This window comes from Quercus robur, chromosome 5 (assembly GCF_932294415.1).
Source record: "Quercus robur chromosome 5, dhQueRobu3.1, whole genome shotgun sequence".
Taxonomy (NCBI): domain Eukaryota; kingdom Viridiplantae; phylum Streptophyta; class Magnoliopsida; order Fagales; family Fagaceae; genus Quercus; species Quercus robur.
Window position 1 is genome coordinate 41,001,666 of NC_065538.1, and position 22,722 is coordinate 41,024,387.

The window sequence follows — 22,722 nt, forward strand, 5'->3', positions numbered from 1 at the left end:
TTCTAGAAAAATTAAACTCACTCACAAATTCAAAATATCCTAAGAGATAGCAATGAAATGGTGAGCAGAGATTATTTGTCAGAAAATAGTTTCAGCATAATTAATATTAATAGGCCCCAAATTAGTTTCCAATTAACATTAATAGGCTTGAATCACTTCCATTTCAAACTTAATAAATTCCAAATTTACCCCAGTTAAAAAGATAATTACGCAAATTACTCATTTGAATAATTAATGTTTGATTATCTAATTAATCAAGTGTATGCAACCTTACCATAAGATGTAGTCCTCGCCAATCAAATTATAACATGTCATTAATTTCAAATTGATTATAATTATAACTAATTGGAATCAATTGTTCATAATCACATATAGTCGGACTCAATTTGTGAAAGTGCATTTCGGCCATTAAAACTTGATTTGATGATAACTTTCAATCTGATGATCCAATTAAAGCTTAGGACTAGTCAATTTGATCGTTATAATATCAAGATCATTTTGACGAAACGAAATTAAGGATCTAATGGGCATAATTAAGTTGCCTATTTTCAATGTGAAATTATCCTTTTACCCCCCGCGTGAGGCTAAATGCAGGTTGCAAAATGGGGTGTTGACAAATTACATTAATAGATCAAAAGAAATAAATAATTACATGGCTTTGACCATAGATAGAATCTAAGAAAAATAAAAATTGCATTGATTTTGATCCTAGTTACATTATACTAAAATAGAAAATTACATGATTTTGTTTTCTAGTTACAATCTAAAAAATAAAGCAAAAATGATAAGAAATTGGTCTTCAAACTAAATATTCAAATCTGGAGGCAAACTTGTCATGTACTTAATTTACTCAACATGTTACAATGCATGATATGGATGAATATATATATATATATATATATTATTTGTATAAGGCTAGAATACCTTTTTGATCTCTATATGTTGGCCCTATTTTCAATTTGTTTCTCAAGTTTTCACAACTTTCATTTTAGTCTTTATTTAAACTTCTTGTTATTCTGGTCTCTACCATTATCTCACTTACAAAAAACGCTTGATATAAAAACCTTAATTATCATTAGCCATGTAGGAGTTTTCCATAAGTGAATGATGATATGCACCAAAATGACAACTAGTTTAAAAATTTAAGAACCAAAATGAAAGCTATGAAACTTAAGAATCAAATTGAAAATATGGCCAAACTACATAAATAATAATAAAATAAAAAATCTTTGTATATTATAGTGGTTGGTGTGTTATACCTGCATGCATTATCCCTCCTTCAAAGTTCAAACAGCTTGATGGCAAACTTGAAGGTGATATAAACTCCTAACAATTGTAGGCATTCTTATTTATGAATCTTTCACTTGATTGCTAGAGGTAGAGGGAGTTGTGCATGTGGGTGTTTGTGAAATGTCGTGTGTTGTGCTGTAGCTTTGCTTGATGTGATGTGATGTCTTGAAGAAGAATTTGAAGAATTGGTCTTCAAACTAGATATTCATAGTAACTTGTGTTTATTAAGAAAAAAAAATAACTTGTAGGCATATTTGATACGTAAGATTTGGTATGAATGAAAAGTTACTATGATTTGTTTTTAGTAAAGTTTATAGCGTGCTTTTTTGCTAAAATCAAATTCTCTCCTTATTTGTGTTTGTTTATTAAAAAAATGAAAGGGATGGTTTCAAAATGGAACTCAAAAGTCTTGACTTTAGAGATAGAAATCCAAAATTTTAAAAGTTAACGGACAAAAATCAAAATGACACTCAAACTTTAGGGTGGAAATTACAATTTGAATCTAAAATAAAAAATCCCAAAGAGAGTGGTATCTATGAGCTCTGCTGCTTGTGCTTGCATAGCTGTAAAACCGGGGATGACGGCCAATGAGATCCAAACAAACGTAACATAAAGTTAACGCTGTTTCCAATCTTAGTATTATTCTCCTCTCCTCACAGACACAGCTCATTCTCACGTTCGTATTCTTTGTTGGTTTCTTTTGAAATACTGTACTACTTAATAAACAAAACAATAACTCAGCGAGGAGAGGAGAGGAGGTGTTATAGAAAAGAAAAGAGAGATGGGAGAGAGAGAGGAAGGAGAAGGAGTAATGGCGACTGACTTTTTCTGGTCGTACACAGATGAACCCCACGCTAGCAGGCGCCGCCAGATTCTCTCTCAGTACCCTCAGATCAAGGATCTTTTTGGTCCTGACCCCTTTGCTCTCTTCAAGGTTCTTCTTCTTCTTCATGTTTCAATATTCGTTGCTACCTGCATTGTAAATTCTTTTTTCTTTAAAGTTTTCTACTTTTTCCTTCAATTTGGACTTCTGGGTTTTTTTTTTTTTTTTTTTTTTTTTTTTTTTTTTTTGCCGCTTTTATCAATCCTGTTTATCAGGTTTGTGCTTGTTTACAATTTTATTTGATGGGTTTTTAAGAGATTTTATTGTTAGCGAATTTTTGGCATCTGCCATGGATCTGTTTTAATTCAAATAATTTCTGGTTCACGCTAATCAATGGATTGCCAATATTTCGCTTTTTTATTTTTATTTTTTAAACGAATATTAAATTCTAGACTGGGACTTTGCTTCATGTAGAAGATATGTTAAAACTACAGGATTTTGCTGTTTTGCATTTTGGTTTTCCTTCATTATGTTAATCTCATTGTCATTATTTCATCCTGTCTTTAAGCCAATGGATGCGGTCTCAAATAATTCTTGTATATAGAGTGTGAGGTTGTGAGTTCAAACCCATTGAAATGCGTGTGTAACTTGCCAACTGAACTACTATTTCATCTTGTCTATAAAAACATTATATTAGGTATATTCCCTCTATTAAGTTTAGTATTTAGAATTGAGTTTTCTGTGTCAATGTCTGTCTTTTGTTTATAGTGATTCTGGAATCCACCAAATTATGATAATTTGTAATGGGTTTCATGAGATCTCCATAATATAAGTGCTCTGTGTGTGCATATTTTATAGTTTATTCTTTTTCTTCTGAGGAACAAAAAAGTCAATCTGCTCTTATGTGCCTAGTTAGACTCCTGCACCTCTCTCATTTGCTTGTACTGGAAGTTTCTTTTTTTAGTTTGATGATTGTTCTTATTCTAGATGTGGTACTTAGAGAAATCTTAACAAGTAGCGCTCTAGAATAAATGAGTGATTTGGAACTGAGAAGCTTTTCTCATACGGTTTAAGAAGGGTAATTGTCTATTTATGAGCATGTTTGGCTTTAAAATGGTAATATTATTGAAAATGTTACCTACGCATTCATCTAAATGTTCTGTTATGTCTTTGAAGCTGTGTAGAAATTTATGAGCCACTTGACCAGCAAAAGGCTGGTTTTTAGTATTGTTAAAATTTTAAAACATTCTTTCCTGTGCACACCCTCTTAAACCCCAACAAGTATGCAGAAAGAAACATGAAGTAGCGAGATTATTGGAAATGTTGTTGAACGTCAATAGGATGTTTGGCTGTGTTTTTAATCACTGGATATCAAAATTGGTTTGTTTGCATTGAAGGCAATTTCGAAAATATATGAAAATCCCTATGAAAGAGATGATGACCGTATTCGGAACCTTATTTATTTGGTTAACTACACAATTAAGAAAGCCTGTAGTAATTTGCTTATTTTTCAGTGATGAATTTATATAGTGATTATTTTACTTTAAAGTGTATTCAGTCTTACAATACCATATCAGCTATTTTATTATGTTCATGCCCTTGTAATTGTGGTGTTGCAGATTGCTGTGGTTGTTTTGCTTCAGCTATGGACGGCAACTTTGCTCCAGAATGCTGGTTGGCTGAAGATACTGGCAATAGCCTACTTCTTTGGCTCTTTTCTCAACCACAACCTCTTCTTGGCCATCCATGAGCTCAGCCACAATCTTGCCTTCTCAACCCCAGTATACAACCGTTGGCTTGGGATTTTTGCTAACCTCCCTATTGGTGTACCCATGTCTGTCACCTTTCAAAAATATCACCTTGAGCATCATCGGTTCCAAGGTGTAGATGGCATTGATATGGACATTCCAAGTCACACTGAAGCTCATCTTGTGACAAATGTTATTTCCAAAAGCATATGGGTCATTTTGCAACTCTTCTTCTATGCTTTCCGGCCTCTATTTCTGAAACCAAAGCCTCCTGGTTGTTGGGAGTTCATCAACACATTTATTCAGATATCCCTTGATGCATTTATAGTTTACTTTTGGGGCTGGAAATCTTTTGCCTATTTGATCCTTTCCACATTTGTTGGGGGTGGGATGCACCCAATGGCTGGTCACTTCATTTCGGAGCATTATGTCTTCAACCCTGAACAGGAGACATATTCTTATTATGGCCCCCTGAATCTTATGACATGGAATGTGGGGTACCACAACGAGCACCATGATTTCCCTAGAATTCCTGGGAACAAGCTGTATAAGGTGAAGGAGATTGCACCTGAGTACTATGAAGGTTTAGACTCATATAAATCTTGGAGCCAGGTTATTTATATGTATGTTATGGACCGAACAGTTGGGCCTTTTAGCCGAATGAAGAGGAAGGTAAAGAAAAATGAATAGGTGTTTTCATTTTTATTACCTGTTCCATATTTTTTATCCTCTTTCCCTGGATTGGTAATGGTAATTACCTTTGTAATTCGCTATGTATTTGTAACATTTTTGAAGAGTGCTTTAGTTTTAGGCTAAAAGAGTTAGTTGTTTGTTCATTCATTAACAATTCAGAAGAACATCTGTTTACTGATTTATGCCTTTAAGATGTGGGGTATATCTATATTGATAATAATATCTATAGTAATCTCTCTCTCTCTCTCTCTCACGCGTGCAGCGCGCACACACACAGAACTTGTGAGTTTCTTACTCTTATACTTGGCACTAAGTAAGCTTTAGTGTGCAGTTTCATTCTTTTGCTTTTGTATGTAAAGTGCTCCTTTCAATTCTTGCAATGTAGAATTTGTTTTCTCTGACTGGAAAATTGAAATCCAAGCAAAATTTATGGTGGCAATTTTTTGGCTCAATTAATACATGTTTGCATATAATCTGGAGTCCTAAAGATGCAGCTGATGCAGGCAAAATAAATTACTTGAGATCTCTGTATTTCAGAGGTTTCTAGTTCTGACTGTGATGTTATCTTAGTTTTTGGTCAAGAAGGAGAAACTGAACCCTTGTAAGCAAAACACAGGAGACATCTTCCCATTGCATGGTGTTTTTGTTGTTGATAGTATTGCATGTGGTGTGAAGGTGCTACACAAGGTTTTGCTTTGAGTAGTGCAGCTTTGTGGGGTGGGGTTTCAGAGTTTTTTCAATGGGTGGAATTCGTAGTTTTTTCATTGAATTTAAGTTTTTCCAATTGGTGGTTGAGGAAGGAGGAACCTTTTTCTCCTTACGTATTTTCGAACGAGGCAAACATTTCATGAAGTCAGTATTCATGGGCAAAAATGCAACGTTATGGTTGATGAAGAATATAGAACACACGGTGGTCGAAATCAATCCAAAACAGTTTTTTACGCTTAGGGAAGGAGATATCGCGTACACTTTGCAGTGGAGATCAAACTCCTTTGGTCAGTTCCTTTTAGTGTCTGAACTTAAAGCACAAAATGGTTGGAAGGTCTTTGGGCTTGAACTGAGGAAGATGTTGGAACCTGACTAATATGCTTTTGGTGGTTTAGGCCAGGCCAAATTTGTGTCTCAGCCACAGAGGAGAATGTCGGGGTTTCATCCCTCTCGGTCTTTTGTTGAGGCACCGAAGGGTTAGGTGCAGCCAAGGGAGGTGACTCGGTTATAACATGTTACAACCAAGGATAAGGAGAAAATTTCGAGTCAGGGGGAGTTTGTGGAGAGGAAGAATCAGTCAAGGGGGTTGTTGGCGACGAATTCGAAACTCACAGGTGCTATGGTGGGGGATATTCCGGTGGGCAAGCCTGATACAATGGTGGTGGGAGGAAGGGATAGGAGGGAGCAGTGCATTAATGTCAATACAGAATTAAGTGAGCAAATTCTGGCAGAAAATAGGAAACGTATCCCAGTAAGATTTAGTTTGAATTCAAAATCAAACGAAAATGGGAAGAGGAGTGATATAAGGAGACCTTGCTGGACAGTGCTGGACAGGGAGTGGGTTAATTGTGGAAGTTGATGTGAAAGGAAGGAGACAGGTTTCTTGGGATAGCAAGAAAGGGGGAGTAAAAATTTTTAAATGGGTAAAACAGGCTCAAATCAAAGATGTGGTGGGTCAAGACTCTTACTGTGATCAACAGGTGGGCTTCCTTAACTTAGAGCTCACAGGCCCATTCAGGTTGGAAGTGGATGAGAGCTCCTCGGTAGCTGACCTGAGCCTACCAAAGCCTAAAGCCCACATGTCGGCGTTGGCAGTGATGTCCACTGCCCTCCATAAAGCCTCGCTGAGTCGGAATGAGTTAGGTCAACTTGGTAAGCTTCCAAGGGTGGTCGCCGTCACAGCTGATGGTGGTTTTCACGCCGAGAAGTCACTAGCGCCAGTGATTCAGGTGTGAAACCATTCACCGGCGATTACGACGAGAGCTGATGACTATAAGATTGTGGTTGGTCAAATGGGTAGTCTCGCGATGCCCTCAGTGGTAGCTCAGTGCTCTATCTTCGATGGTCTTAGTGCCGAGGAGCCATATGCAGATTTTACCCACTCCATGAGACTGATGATTAACCCGATGGTGTTTATGTGAAGCCTGGGTCAGTGGAGAAGGTGGGTATCGGGCTAGGTCTAAAACAATTAAAAGCCCATCTTGTTTATAAGTTAAGCCCGATGACCACAAGCCCAGGCTTCTCAGAGGTTGGGAACTGTTCCAAAACTTACTCAGGCCCATCCTCTTCAACATTTACTCCCGATGGCTTTCTGGGGAGGTCATGCTTGTGGAGGATGTAGTTAATTTTTCTGCAGGTTTTGGTGAAACAGAACTAACAGATTGTTTACCTCTGAGGATTATTACTCCGAGTGCTTCATCATCTTCGGCAGAGTTGGAGGAGGTCACTGAGGTATTGAGTATTGAGGCTAAGTTGGATATTTCTGGGTGGGTGAAACATAAAATTCCTAGTTTCAGTAAATTAGTTGGGTTGTCAATGACTCGACATGAGAAGTTGTGCATTGCTCTCTTACAAAGGCTAGAATCTGAGATGGAGGCAGCCAATGTGCTACACCAGAAAGCAATAGGTAGCCAAAAAGTGGCTAAGTCCAAAAACAAGGGATGTAGAGAGCTGCGAAACTTGATCTCTTCGGTGAATTATGATGGGAGGTAGAGGTTTGGTTTAGCGCTGGTGTTAGTAGGTGGGGATATTACCGTGGTAATGAAGATAAGAATGATTTCGTGGAATGTTAGAGGTTTAAATGATTCTCAAAAATGTCTTGTGGTGAAGAATTTGTTGCTGGAGTGGAAGTGTGATGTTGTTTGTTTACAAGAGACAAAAATTGCTAGCATGAATAGACTGTTGGTTTGTAGTTTGTGGAGTTGTCCATATGTGGATTAGGCTGTTTTGGAGGCTGATCAGACTGTTGGTGGTATTTTGATTATGTGGGATAAAAGGGTTTTGGATAAGGTGGAGGTTATGGTTGGTGCATTCTCAGTTTCGGTGAAGTGGCAAGGGGTGGAGGATGGTTTTATATGGGCATGCTTAGGGGTTTATGGCCCAAATGAGAATAACGAGAGGGGCCACATATGGGATGAGTTAGTGGATATTCAGCAGTATTGAAGGATACTATGGTGCTGCCTTGGAGATTTTAATGTTGTTCGCTCTCCTAGTAAGCGTAGAGGTGAGACTCGTTTAACCCTAGCTATGGAAAAATTCTCTAAATTTATTAAGGATCTTAACTTGATTGATTTGCCGTTGGAAGGAGGTAGTTTTACATGGTCAAGTGATATTGATCAACCAGCGATGTCTAGGATTGATAGAGCTCTGATTACTCCAGATTGGGAGGATCACTTCCCAGATGTTATTCAAAGGATTTTACCCCGTCCTATTTCAGATCACTGTCCAATTCTTTTAGAGGCAGAGGGAATGGCAAGGGGGAAGAGTCCGTTCAGATTTGAAAATATATGGTTGAAAACGGAAGGGTTTGTGGACAAAGTTCAATCCTAGTGGAATCGGCACTCATTTGTAGGTACACCTAGTTTCGTGCTTGTTAAAAAGCTTAAGGCTTTGAAAGAGGACATTTTACAATGGAATCGCCAAGAGTTTGGTAATGTAAAGCGGCAAAAGAAACAATTACTGGAGGAGTTGAAAATATTAGACGCGAAGTAAAGGGACCTAGGTCTCACTAATGGGGAGAATCGTCATAGGGCAGATTTGAGGTCCCAGGTGGAGCATCTTCTTTCCTTGGAAGAAATCCTAGCGGCAAAAATCTAGGATGTTATGTATCAAGGAAGAGGATAATAACACCAAGTTCTTCCACAAAATGGCTAACTCCCATAGAAGGAATAACCATCTTAGGACGTTGGAGGTGGATGAGGTGGTTTTTGAGGAGGATTCCAAGGTAACTAATCAGGTAGTCCAGTTTTATAAAAATTTGTACAAGGAGTCTAAGGGGTGAAGGCCTTTTGCAGAGGGTTTGGAACTTGATTGTATTGGGGAGTTGGAGAGGGTTTGGCTTGAACGGAAGTTTGAGAGAGAGGAGATACTACAAGTCGTAAGTGACTTGGAGGGGGACAAAGCTTCAAGTCCGGATGGGTTTACTATAGCGTTTTATCATCACTGTTGAAGAGTAGTGAAGAAAGACGTCTTAGTGTTCTTTGAAGAGTTTTCTCAACATTGTAAGTTTGAAAAATCTCTTAATGCTTCCTTCATTGCTTTAATTCCTAAAAAGAACGGTGCTTCTAATATTAGAGATTTCCGACCTATTAGCTTGGTGGGAGTGTGTATAAAATCTTGGCTAAGGTTTTGGCAAATCGTTTGAGAGTTGTTTTAGATCAGTTGATCTCTGAGACTCAAAATAGCTTTATAGGTGGGAGACAAATCTTTGACTCAGTTCTTATTGCGAATGAGTGTGTGGATAGCCGAAGGAAGAGTAGGGTTCTTGGAGTCATTTGTAAACTTGATATTGAGAAGGCCTACGATCATGTGAATTGGGAGGCTTTGCTGGATTTGTTGAATAAAATGGGTTTTGGAGTGAAGTGGTGTAAGTGGATCCGTACTTGTATATCCATTGTTCAGTTCTCTGTCTTGATTAATGGGTCTCCAGCTGATTTTTTTGGTAGTTCAAGGGATCCGCTATCTCCTATGCTGTTTTTGATTTTGATGGAGGTGTTCAGTAGGATGCTAAGAAGAGTGGAGGGAGCTGGATTGATTCGTGGCTTTAAAATTAAGGGTAGGAGGGATGGTGGGGAAAGTGTTTCACATCTTTTGTTTGCAGACGATACTATCCTATTTTGTGACGCAGATGTGGAGCAAATTCTTCATATCCGGCTATTGTTACTCAGTTTTCAGGCGGTAACTGGTTTGAAGGTCAATGTGCACAAGTGTGAAATGGTTCCAATAGGGGAGGTTGATGATGTGCATGCCCTTGTTGATATTTTGGGCTGTAAAGTTGGATGTTTGCTTATGTCTTATCTTGGCATGCCATTGGGGGCTTCACACAAATCCCCTTCAATTTGGAATCCCATTTTAGAGAAAATTGAGCGGAGATTAGCTAGGTGGAAGAAGTTGTATTTGTCTAAAGGGGGTCAATTGATGTTACTCAAGAGTACGTTATCTAGTCTTCCTACCTATTTTCTTTCTCTATTTACAATTCCTACTTATGTGGCTAATAAAATTGAAAAGTTGCAAAGGGATTTTCTATGAGGTGATAGCAAGACTCATCTGGTTGGATGGGATTAAGTTTGTGCGCCTTTAGCTAACAGTGGCTTGGGGATAAGAAAACTTACTACTTTCAATAAGGCCTTATTGGGGAAATGGTTGTGGTGGTTTGGGAAGGAAGAGGATTGGTTATGGAGGAGGGTGGTAGTTTCGAAATATGGGGAAGAATTGGGGGGGGGGGGGGGTCCTAGACCTCAAAACTAGGTAGGGGGTTCATGGGTGTGGTTTGTGGAGAGGCATTCATATGAGATGAGAGGATTTTAGCAAAAATTGTTAGTTTATTGTTGGGTTGGGGAATAGAGTGAGATTTTGGCAGGATGGGTGGTATGGGGATCAACCTTTCCAATTGGCTTTCCCAAAGCTGTATGGTATTTCCATTGACAAGGAGGCATCTGTAGAAGCTTCTTTGTCAAGGCAAGGGGCGGAGGATAGAAGAATTTGGGATGTTCGTTTTAGTCGAGATCTTAATGATTAGGAGATGGATGAAGGGCTGCATTATATGTTGGGATGTTCGTTTGTAGACTAGTGCATTATGTGTTGACATTGTAAAGAGACGGTAGACCACTTACTTCTTCATTGTAAGATGGCTCATCGGTTGTGGAGCTTTGCCTTTACTACTATTGGCTTGTCTTGGGTTATTCCTAGATCGATCCCAAATTTGCTTTTTGGCTAGTGGAATTGGTTGAGGAAGCATTCGTCTCAGATATGCAACTTAGTTCCGTTATGCATCCTATGGTGCATTTAGAAGGAACGGAATCAGAGGACTTTTGAGGATTTGGATAGTTCTGGCGATCAGATGCTTGCTTCTTTTTGTGGGACTCTTTTTGATTGGTCTCGGGCGTGGGGACTCATAACTAGTGATTCCCTTCCTTCTTTTCTTTGCTCTCTTTCTCCTTTGTAATTAATATGCTATCTGGGTTTCTTTTTTGCTTTCTTTCTGTTTTTGTTCTTGTATTTCCTGGGTTTGCTCTATGTTTTTCATGCATAGAGTAGCCATTCGTATATATATCATTCTTACTTATAAAAAAAAAAGGTTTCTAGTTTGGTTGTGTTATGATATAACATAAGTATCAATAATTAAATTTAAAGGGGTTCAGCATGTTAAATCATTTAACAAGCCTCCTGTTGTTTTTAATATTTCACAAAATTAAAAACATTTTCTACATAAACATCCCAGACTGTATCAAAAGGAAAATAAACAAACTTGGGAGTGTGAAATCAATGGCTTAACATGCAAGTGTTCTTTATACATAGTCAAGTAGATGCTCCAGGCGATCAAATCTTGATATTTTCTTACGTCAGAGTCTTAAGCCTTGATCAATTCCACACCTTAATTATACCATCAAACTCAAATGCTCACTAAGGAGATAAGGCCACCAGTGTCCAGAATGGCAGTTGCATCTGTCTTATGATAATTTTGTGAAAATTTGACACTGCTCTTCTTACTTCTTTGCCTGAGAAGGAAATCAAATTGAAGGGGAAAAATATCATGTGCCTTGTAGAGGAAACTCAGAAGTAAGCTATGGATTATTGAATTTGAGAAATAAAACTTACATTCCAGGTGTCACTTTTGGAGGAAAACCGAGGGTCAGCTATGACATTAACATATGGTGGTGGTTGAACTTTGTTATTTATAAGTGGAAGCCTCTCTGGAGCATAATCCTCATCACTGTCATAATTAAAATAGGATTTTTGGTTTGGCCCAAGAGTTCTTAGAACCAAGGATAATAGAATCGAAAATCCCTGCAGGTAAAACCATCATTAAGGAAATATTTACTTTTTGTATGAATCAGCTTGGAAGCACTACCCAGAATTTTTTTTTTTTTTAAAAAAAAAAAAAAAATGCTAGCATGGATGATGACACATAGAAACTATGGAATTTGCAAGTTGGTATGGTTGTAATATTTAGCCACTACAACTACGTTATTCTGTAAACAATTTTATAGGATGAATCAACTACTACACCAAAAACCAGCTTAACAAATTAAGCCTATTGAAAAGGTCTTCTTTTTTTTTTTTCTTTTTTTTTTCTCTTTGATTGGCCTAAATGAGTGTAATTCTGGAAATAAATTTCTGTACAATAAGCACAATGGACTTTTGATCTATTTTAAACCTTAAATTAAAGCCAACTGTTCAGTCTGACTTTCAATCAACACAACAACAGATTCGATTAAAATACTTGTGAGATGAACTACTCAATTTTAGTTTAGAGATCATTAATTTATGGAGCCAATATCTTCATTTCATAAATTATTATAAAAATTTGGTTAAACTTTGCATTTCCTTTTTTTTTTTTAAAGGGTTAAATTCAGAATTCAGCATATTAGAAACTTATATCCTTATGTCACTGTCTAACTTTTTCAATAAACAGTCCAAATTTATTTATTTCTCTTAACAAATACATAAAACTAAAATATATTTGTGCTCCTACTTAAAAAACTGGAACCATTTTTTTTTTCACCAACACATTTAAACTCAAAATTACCTGGGCTAAGAGGATTAACAAGGATATACATTTGAAGATATCAAAGTTTGATTTCACAAAATCCTCAAAATCTCGGAATCTTCCAGTTGGATCCTCAGGTAAATCCTGATGTAAGTTTCAAGATAAGAACCAAGTAGCATGTTAAATATATGGGAAAGTGAAATTGGATAGAAAATAGGGAAAAATAAATTAAGGTAACATCACCTTTTCCCAGTTGGAATTTAGGAGTATATCTGCTGCCATTGCAGTCTCCAATAGGAGAAGCAAAATGATGACCATCATATACTTTGTTGATTTAAGGTTAGCAATATAGAGGACATGAGCCTGATTTAGCAGGCACATGCTTAACATATGATAGACAATATTTATTACTGTTCCTGAAACATGGATGTGGTGTTTTACATATCTAATTTGAGAAAAAAAAAATCTTAAAAAACTCTCTTCAGGAAACTTTTAAGAACAGAAATCGTGTTTCCAGGAACATGGACACATTAATGAAAACAACCTGAAAAACTGGCCAGAGTTATGCTCATAATTATTAAATACATTTCTAAAAACTGCTTGAAAAGGATACACAGGAAAGGCAACAACCATGGACACTATCAGCAGCAAAATGACCTAGGCAAGTTATCACGCCTAAGATAACACCAATCCCCAGGAAAGTGTATATAAACCTGCAATTGTTGTACAAAAATAACTGTCACCAATGTTGTGTTGAGTAGAAATAAATCTTATCAAATAGATAATCATTAGGATTTCCAGAATTTAACCACCTCAAAAACAAAAAACAAAAAAACTTAAAAACAAATCCTAGGAATCTCATGTATCATCATCCTTTAGGAAGAGACTGAAGCTCCTAGGAGCTAGCAGAGTGAGTTGTTTTCTTACTGGGCAATTGGCATAAACAACCCACATCTTTCTTCTTAGAAACATAGTTAAAACTAGTCTACATTTTTTTCTTCTTCTTATTATACAACTTACAAGCCCATATAGGCTTCAATTCATCATGAAGAACTAACAGTTGTACAAGTAAAACCTTCAAACTAAACTAGGTCCACAAGCAGCAAGCAAGAACTTTCTAATGCTAGAGCGGCCAAGCTACCATTTAGCACTAAGATTTAATCAAATACTGATTAATCATAATCAGGCAAACGCAAACACAAACTGAAAGAACTCTAATATGATAAAGAGCTTACCATGGACCAGTAGAATTAAAATCAACATATGGGGATCCGTCAGTGTCTCTCTGCCAAACTCTAATCATCCACAAGCCATAAAGAATCATTGCAATTCCAAGTAAACCCATCATGGAATTGACAAATTTCAGCAATGACCGTAGGCAAGTACTTGCAATTCTTCCCATTATCCTAGCCAATTTTCTAGGCAGTTTAAGAAGTGAAACTCCCAGTAATGCAATCAATCCTCAAATCTTAAGAGACTTAGCTGACTCAAGATATGGGAAGCAAAGACAAAATATGTTTTCTTGATTAATATTGCTATTCAATTCTTTAAAGACAAAATATGCAATCAATCCTCAAATCTTAAGGTGTAAGATATTCCACATGACAAATGTGGTACGATCATCAGTTAGCATGGGATGAAATATTAGGCCGCGTCTGCCTTTGGGAGAGGGTTAAATTTTGAGATCATAATCACTTTTTATAAAAAGACAAAAACTGAGCCTCAACTATTGAATTTCTTTGTTTCTCAAAAAAAAAAAAAAAAAAACTATTGAATTTCTTTCTTAATCAGGCACGTATGTCCCTAGAGGCCTGGCTACTACATTGAAACAATATACCTGATACAAAATTTTGACTTTATTTTTTTATTTTTATATTTTTTTTAACAACTCTTGACATGCAAATGGGTTGTTGGGATTGGTGGATAAGAAATTAATACCACGACACAAACACAACATTTTTCACAAAGATTAATATAAACCGATATGATTGAGACAACATTACTTTTACATAAGTCCATTATTTCTTCTCAAAAATAAAATAAAAAGTCTATTATTGACATGATTTTTTATCGTGCACAAATCACAACAAATCATATTAATTGAGAAAAAGGAAAATTCTCAAGAAAATTGTGAAAAATATAGGTTAACCGTAATAACTTTTTCTTTTTGAAAAAGTTTATGCATTTAGATTTCTTAGTGTAATGAAAGTTAATATTGGACTCGTATTAAAATAGATGCTGCTCAAATCAACAGTTTAACAAATTGCAAAAAGGACTGAAATATTATAGGCATAGCACTGCTCTTGTCGAAATATTCTTTGTTCAAAAAAGTTATTGCCACAAAGTGTGCAAATCATAAAGAGCCAAAGCATAATGGAGATAAGAAATTTCTTAGAAACTGTCTCTTGTGTCTTTTTATAAGGTTGGCCTGATAAGCTTCCCGTACTTGGCGATCGTGAATTGACGTCTCAATCTGTCTTGACGTCGAGAGAAATTTCCTCCCTTTTCACTTTGGTCGGGGTGGAAAGAATTCAATTCATAGCTAATTGAGGCATTGAAAATTTGGAAAGATGTTGGAAGTGAATTAAAATAAGAGTTATTATAATTATTTGTTACGAACGTACCAACGGTGTTGCTGTGGTGTAGTGGTTATCACGTTAGTCTTACACACTAAAGGTCCCCAGTTCGATCCTGGGCAGCAACATAGTGAATTTTATTTTCAAGTGCATTTTTTTTCGTACTCATACACATATTCATTATCAACGAAAAGGTGCCTTTTGCAACTCTATTGATTTTGCATTCTGAAATTTATTACACGACATTTTAACATGATACATTCTTTTGATAAATAGTTGTTAGATTTTAGCTAATTCCATGTAACAAACTTGTGTCAAGGTGCTATTGTAGAAAATTTGAAGAACATATTTTTAACCTAGCGAAACTCAAACTTTGCTTGATTGAAACACAAACGAAGAGAGAAAAGCTTCAAAGAAGGTTGCTATTCTCATAGCCATACCAAGTTGTTGATGCTCATTTTGGAAAGCCCAGTAGAAGGAAGAAGCCTAGCAACATGAGCAGAAAAGAGTTAATAAACGAATAGAAAAACCATTAAGTTCAGGTGGTAGGAATAATGGATTATAGGCTCATAAAATAAATAAATAAGCCTTAAGGAAGCAAATGTGCCTAAAGGAGCCCAGAGAGAGAGAGAAGTAGCAAACCCATGGGTAGTATATGATGTAAAAAAGTGAGAATGGGTCGCAGCAAGCCCGAAGTAATACAAGCAAAGAAAGTAAGGGGTTGATGGCAAGCCCATGAATCCCAAGAATAAAGGATAAGATAATTGGGTTAGGGAAGCCCAAAGGAATTAGTAAAAGTTCATGGGAATGCAAAGTTAGAAAATGGGCCAAGGATGCCCAAGAGGAAATAAATGGGACAAAAGAGCCCACAAGCAATGTAATACAAAACCTAAATGATTATATTGAGTCATTGAGAGAAGAATAAGCAGCAAGCCCAAAGAGACTCAACAGGCTGGGGTCAAATAACATCACAGCAAGAATGGCAAAATGGTACGGTAGGAAATAGTAGCAAGACTATAGAAATGAACAAAAGAATAGGCTGAAGGAAGAAAAGCCCACAATCAAGCAAAGCCCGGCCCCAAAAAGGAATGGGCCATAGAGAATGAAGAATCAGAAAATAGCTCACGCCATAAGAAGTCAAGGATGGACAGCAGGATGTGCAGATGAGCCTAGACCACAGCAAACACAAGGGGCGAGTTTTGGACACACGCAAAAGTTGAGCACGTGCAAGGCCTAGGCTTCACCAACCTGTACCCAACTAATACAGGAGGTGGTAGGTCATAGGTCAGAGGTAAGAGGGTATGGTTTGGCAGTAGGGAGAGGGGAAAACCTATTCTGAGGTTCCTGCTCAGGCTCTTTTGGGGGAAATGTCCTGCTGGGATGACATACCGTCCAAAAGAAGTAAGGATGAGTTGGAATCACAAGGTGCATGCCATGAGGGATGAAGAGAGAGAGCACCCACACTATAGCAAGTAAGAGTGCCACGACAAACAAACAAAATAGTCTTCTTTGTCTGGTGATGGGGAGTGGCACAGCCAACATAGGTAAGTGGTGCTGGCTAAGCGGCTGACAAACCAGTGGTGGTCGGCAAAGACACCCAAACCAGAAAAAGGTAGTTAAAGGCTAAAATATTAAAAGCCAGTCACGGCAGGCACTATATAAAGGACCCTTGCCGTACACAGTAGGGGGACACAATCACGGTAATAGTAACCTTTAGGAGAAAATCACAACACGGAAACAAGTACTGAGAAAAGAAGAGAAAAAGAAAAAGAAAAGGAAAATTAGAAAATAAGGAAAGAAAATAGAGAGATAGAATGACAGGCATGCACCAATATGTTGATCTCCTCTCTTCCTCTAAAAGTCCTGCTCTCTGCCAAAAGCAAAAGATTCTATTGGGCACAAGCCATTCAGGTCCGCTTCCCTCAAAGTGATTAATTTCCATGGTAGGATTTTCCCTGGAAGATTATTCGCATTAAGGAAAACGGTTTCCCTCCTTGGTCTTGGTCTTGTGACATAACTTGGCATAACGGATTGATCTTTTTCTTTCTTTTGCTAACTCATGTCTTACTATTTATTTCACCACTTTCTCTACAAGGTGTTTCTTATCAATGTGATTATCATTTTAATTGGGAATTATTTATTCACTTTGTCTAAAGGCAAAAGTACTTTCTTTTATTATTATTATCATGTCTGCTTGTCATGACTCATACGAAGTAGCTTCCCCTGCAATGGATATGTGAACGAAATTCTTGGCAAACAAGGCATAGTTTGTGCACAAGCCGGACCAAAGTAAGTTGTAGTTGGACTGGTCTCAACTCCTTTACTCAGAACACTTGGGTCCAATACAACAGGAGACAACCCAACCCAAAATTGCAAAAAGGCCCACCACACAAGTCAATCTAGAAAACAGTATCCTTGAGCTTAAATAGAGAAAATTCATCTTTGTGCTTTGATCATATTTAGTAAAAAATATATTGTGATCTTGATATACCTTGTACTTAAACGGTCCATTCTTCAAACCCAAAGTTCATTTCTCCAACAATGGGTTGTTGTTACTAAGCTCCGAAGTTCTGAGTTGCAAACACGATTCATTCATGGAGGAAACTCCCATAAAAGGATTCTAGAGATTCTAGAGTTACTATTATGAGAAGACAATTAAGGTTACAATACAAAGTCTAGTTGTGTGAAGGTTTTGTAAGTAGTGGGGCTGTACCTAATTCTAATAATAAAATTCCTACAGAATTGGATTCTCGAAGTGGTTTATATGGTGTCCTTAGAGAATGCATTTCTATCAAATAATAACTAATTTTTTAAATAATAATTTATTTATTCAATTAAATAATTTAATTACTATATACTCAGCTTACACTCTTTCAACCACCATCTAGTCGGCAAAAATTGAAATTGACCATCACATGTCAACCAACAATAATCCTTAATCAACCTCCTCAAAACAGACAGCGAAAACCCAAATCAACCACCATAACACGACCAGGCAAAAACTAAAATCGAACACCATTAAAATGTTAGCCACCAAAAACCAAACTAACCTCCATAACAAGAGTTTTTATTTTGTGCTAAATATTCGTTTTTTGAAAATTATTTTGTTAAATTAAAAGTTTCTATTGCGACTTATTTACTTATGTACCATCTTTTTGGAACTCAACTTTTTCAAAATCAAGTTCAAAGTAAAATTCTATTTCACCAAAGTTGAGCTCTATGCAATTTAGTCATATGTGGCAAAAGTCAAGTTCCACTTTTGCCACATATTACTGAATTGTATAGAACTCAACTTTGGTACAATCGAGTTTCATGTTAGACCTCATTTTTGAGAAAATTGAGTTTCAAAAAGAGACTACATAAGTTGCGATAGAAACTTTGTAACAAACAATCAAGTTGCCACATCCATCACAGATCAATCCCCATTGCAAATCAACCAACCACCACTACCACTACCTCATTGTTGCTCCCTTAGAAATCCATCACGATGCAAAATTGAGCTCTATTGCAAGTCAACGAACCATAAGGGCCAGGGGTTTCTAGGGGCTGGGCAAACTCTAGTTTATATTCCTAACATTGCTCTGGCCAATTATCTAACTTTCACTTATGACTTATGAGACTACCCGCAACTAAAGTTATTAGATACAGTGTGTTTTTGCCAAAAAATTATGTTCCCTAGTTAACCGGTATGATTTTCCCTTATTCCACATCAACTTAAATTACAATGTGCTTCTCTAAATTTTGGCCGATATAATAATTTCAACCAATATGTGAGTAATATATCAACTTTTTTCTCTTGTTCGTTTGTTTTAATGTTTTCAAAATTTTGCTCTTAGAATATAAAATTTGAATTCTTTTTTTTCTTTTTTGAGAAGAATGTAAAATTTGAATTTGATTGTTCTATTTGATATTATTGCCATGAGCAAATTTAAACAATATGAGCTATTGATTTTATTCATCATTTTTTTTTTTTCCTTTGATTTGATATTTGAAATTTGGTCTATTCTACTAAGGTGTTAGTTAGGTCATGCTAAATTAATGAACCCCTTGCTATGTAATGAGATTTAGAAACTTTCTTAATATGTAGTATACTAAGAACACGTATTATTTGGTTTTGAATTGATAATTTAGTTGGTATGAAACTATGTGATGAAGATTATGTATATTTATTTTGTGTTTATAACTTTACGTAGACTGAGCTATTGATTTTCTTGCATCATTCGTATCATACTGGATTTTTTTTTTTTTTTTTTTTAAGAGAAATAACAACATTGTAATTTAATGTTTCCTATTTTCAAGAAAAGAAAAAAGTTATAAAAAAAAAAAAAAAAAAAAAAAAAGGGTCTTTCGGTCATGGCGTTTACGACTTACAAACGTTAACACGTGTGGAAGCCCAAAAGCTAACTAAACGGAGCCAAATTCCAGTTAGGAGCCAACCAATCCCACATCGTCTAGTTACACAAAGCTATGACTCTTTATAATAAACAGCAAGGCAAGTAAGCTTGTCCCTTCGGGGACATCCGATAAAATTGGAACGATACAGAGAAGATTAGCATGGCCCCTGCGCAAGGATGACACGCATAAATCGAGAAATGGTCCAAATTTTTTTCTTCTTTCTTCCAATTTTCGCCTCTTGCTCATCAGGTAAGCTGCTCGTGCTAGTTTTGGATTCCAAGTTAAATCAATTTGGATGGGTTTTTTTTTTTTGGCTACAATTAGTCAAACTCTCTTCAAATTTGTTACATTCGGCTGCAATTGGGTTCACCATTTTTTACAAACCCTCAAACCTGAAACTTAATTGGGTTCACGCCTTTTTATAGGATATCCTCAAAGTTGACATCTTTGCTAATAATTAGTTTAATTTTTTCCTTCTTTTCTGCAATCTACAAATTGTATGTTTTTTGCGCCACTTTTTTACTTCAGAACATTATAATATGTAGAGGAATTTTGAGCCTTGCTAGTTTTTCCACTTTAATACTACAGCTTGAAAGTTATTTTTCCCCACCCTTAAAAAAGCTGTTGAGTGAGCTTATGATTATAATAGGACCTCCATCATATGAAACCTGTGAATTGCACTTAGATTGGAATATAGAACTTCCTCAGGTGAATTTCAATGCTGAAATATCCTTTTCTTAAAGTCTGGTTGTTCAAAGCCATATATTTCTTTGCATTTAAAAATTCAAAAATAAAATACATATGAAAGATGGTAAAACCCCAATTCGTAGTTTTTCCCGTCCAGAAAAGAGAAACAAATGATGACATTATGCCCAGCCCATTGAACACATGATCACTTCTTTGGCTCTCAATGAAGCTAACCAAACTGATTGGATTTACAATTGAGTCTGCGTTGAAGGTCATAGAGTGATTATAGGCTAAGCCATTTAGCCACAGAAAATTCTAAAGCCCACACTGTGAAGTTTCCTAAATACAAAGTCATTAGCATTCCCCTTCATGAAGTCCAAGGTATAGGTAGAACCCTTTGTGAGGCATGGAGTGATTAGGATTCTGGAGTATTGTTTGAAGTCTTGTGTCTGTATCTCACCATCCTTATGAGTTATGACAGAACATTGGTATAGTCGATGTTGTGTTTGATTTGGCTCTTCATTTAGATGCACTCGTAGTTTTTGAGAAATGCCATGGAAATTGATTGTTAACTGGCAGGTAGCCTGCAATTGAAATGAAAAAATTTAGTATTAAGTGACAGTTTAAGTGATTAAATAACCTTTTCTGTTTTCCTAAATGTCTGGTTGGGAAGTTCTAATTTGGTGTTTACATGTTTTGGATAGTTGATCTAGGCTCCAGAGAAGTCTTGGTGAATGGTGACACTAGTGGAGTATACAGTTTTAGTGTGATCTCCATTTGGGCAAAGATTTATGGTTTAAACCAATACTTAAACTCTTTATTAGGCTAGAATTTTCTTAGGTACGAATGCTAGCTTGGATAATCATGCTTTAAGAACTTGCTTTAGTCAACTGCTTCTGCAGCTGGGGTAGTGCAAACATTTTAAGAAGCTGCTAAAAATTTGTCAACAAATTAAAGAAAGAAAGGAACGAATGAATAGATATATGAAACCAAGAAATCAGCTATACAATATGGTAGAGGTAAATTTGCTTGTCAAAGTTCACTATGCTGATGAACGTATGATGTGCCTAATTTCCTCAGATCACTTGATATTTTGATTTTCATTTTAAAGAGAAGGGAAAAATTATGATATTTTTCCCATTTAGGAAGGCAGAAAGATAACATAAGATTCCTTAGCTTTCCCTCCTACAGATTAGTGAATTATCTGTCTTATTACTGTTACAACACTAATTGTTAGCTCATTGTATTTTTCTTTTATATTTTGTTGCCATTTTTATTTTGCATAAAGAGTCAAGACTCCTTTATGTTATCAACCACCATTGCTGCACAGATCAAACCCTTTTTTAAATATCATTTCAAGTTCCCACAGCAAACCCTATGGAGTCAAAAAGTTAGGTCCGTGTAGCCAATTGGTGGCCAAATTTCCTGACAAGGGATGTATCTGTGAGGTCTCGTCACAACTATAGAAAGCGTTCATCTTAGTGTGATATCCTGTCTAGGTCATGCACATATGCAAAAGAAGCTCAGTTAGGCCAAGTGGGGTCCTAGATGTTGCCTTGAAGTAAATTTTCTACTGCACAACAACTTGAAATTGCAAGGATGATCAGTTGTTTACATTTAGCTAAAGCTTATTTCACCCTCTTCCTGGACTACACTCTTTGCACATTAGTGTGTTAGTAAATGAGAAGATGTTAAACTCGATAAAAAGGTCATATGAATTTACTAGTGCAGGTGCTGGTTCTATGTATACATAATTTCCTTTGCACGTGGAATGGAGTCCCCTTACCCCAACCCAAGTGCTATTCCTTCACAATCACCAACTTGCAAAAGAGCCCTCCTCTTCCTGAGTATATAATCAACCTTGCAATTTTGCCAATGTTGCTGCGCATCTAAAGCTGGTAGTGGGCAATAGGCACAACAAAACTTTTAACTTGAGAGTGCTTTCAACCAGGATGGTATTAAATTTGATCTGGAGGAAGAATGGATGGTGATGTTTGCAATCCTCTTTGGTTGGATGAGACTCAAAAGTCTGGATTCTCGAGTTGATTTGTTAAGGAAAATTTGTGACTAGTGTAGTAACTAATAAGCTTTCGTAAAAATTAGATAGAATTTACTTGTGAAGTTTTAAATTATTACCTACAGATGACATTGATGTGAAGAGGAATGGCAGGGAAAGCATTGCACGAGCCATGCTAAGAAAGAGAGCGGTCTGCTTGATGTTTGATTGCATTGTTGTTTTGGCACTCGAAAGGAGTGTAAAGCTCTCAGGTTTTTTTTGGTGTACATAGCATTTCTGCATTTTAAACCTATTGGGATGTGATTAAGATGTTGAAATAACAAACACACATGAGAACTTTTTGTGTTTATATATGCTTGTCTTTTGGTAGTCTATTGATTTTGCATTTTGAATTCTTGTAGAATGTATTATAAGTTTATAACATAACGCATTTTAACTAGTATCGTCCACTAGTGAGTATTGAATGATCTCACCCACAAGGTTTCCACTCTTCCTATAAAGCGAGGAAATACAATTTGAAGTAAAACTTATTGGTCACAGACCTCCCATTCATTATTGTGAATCATATCAACCGATATAATGAACTTACATTAACCTTTTTTTTTTTTTTCTAAAAAATATCCTTCCTTTATTTTGTCTAAAACGTATTGTCTATTTTCATTAAATACGAGATTGACTCCAATAAGCTGTATCCACATCACAAGTAGCAGAATGATCATCCTGTCTGCCTTCCCCACCGACACCACCCCCCCCCCCCCCCCCCCTCTCTCTCTCTCTCTTCACCCTACCTTCACAAA

General features: G+C 36.5%; 2 protein-coding genes, 1 long non-coding RNA gene and 2 other non-coding genes across 5 annotated transcripts; 4 read left to right on the forward strand and 1 right to left on the reverse strand.

Annotated features, from left to right (window-relative positions):
* The first annotated feature begins 1,841 nt into the window (after positions 1-1,841).
* On the forward strand, positions 1,842-4,794 carry LOC126725936 (sphingolipid delta(4)-desaturase DES1-like). Its single transcript, XM_050430961.1, has 2 exons — positions 1,842-2,224; positions 3,733-4,794. The coding sequence occupies exons 1-2, from the start codon at positions 2,072-2,074 to the stop codon at positions 4,549-4,551; spliced, it is 972 nt and encodes a 323-aa protein (XP_050286918.1). The 5' UTR covers positions 1,842-2,071; the 3' UTR covers positions 4,552-4,794.
* Positions 4,795-10,881: 6,087 nt separating this feature from the next.
* LOC126725938 (tetraspanin-19-like) lies at positions 10,882-13,912 on the reverse strand. Its single transcript, XM_050430962.1, has 6 exons — positions 13,486-13,912; positions 12,864-12,963; positions 12,494-12,574; positions 12,290-12,394; positions 11,359-11,547; positions 10,882-11,258 (listed from the first exon to the last, which is right to left on the reverse strand). The coding sequence occupies exons 1-6, from the start codon at positions 13,650-13,652 to the stop codon at positions 11,247-11,249; spliced, it is 654 nt and encodes a 217-aa protein (XP_050286919.1). The 5' UTR covers positions 13,653-13,912; the 3' UTR covers positions 10,882-11,246.
* Positions 13,913-14,881: 969 nt separating this feature from the next.
* Positions 14,882-14,954, forward strand: TRNAV-UAC (transfer RNA valine (anticodon UAC)). The gene has a single exon. It is a non-coding gene; the product is annotated as a tRNA-Val (tRNA).
* Positions 14,955-19,269: 4,315 nt separating this feature from the next.
* Positions 19,270-22,274, forward strand: LOC126725940 (uncharacterized). The gene is made up of 2 exons (XR_007655637.1): positions 19,270-19,470; positions 21,640-22,274. It is a non-coding gene; the product is annotated as an uncharacterized LOC126725940 (long non-coding RNA).
* LOC126731978 (U6 spliceosomal RNA) lies at positions 19,331-19,433 on the forward strand. Its single transcript, XR_007659177.1, has one exon. It is a non-coding gene; the product is annotated as a U6 spliceosomal RNA (small nuclear RNA).
* Positions 22,275-22,722: the final 448 nt, after the last annotated feature.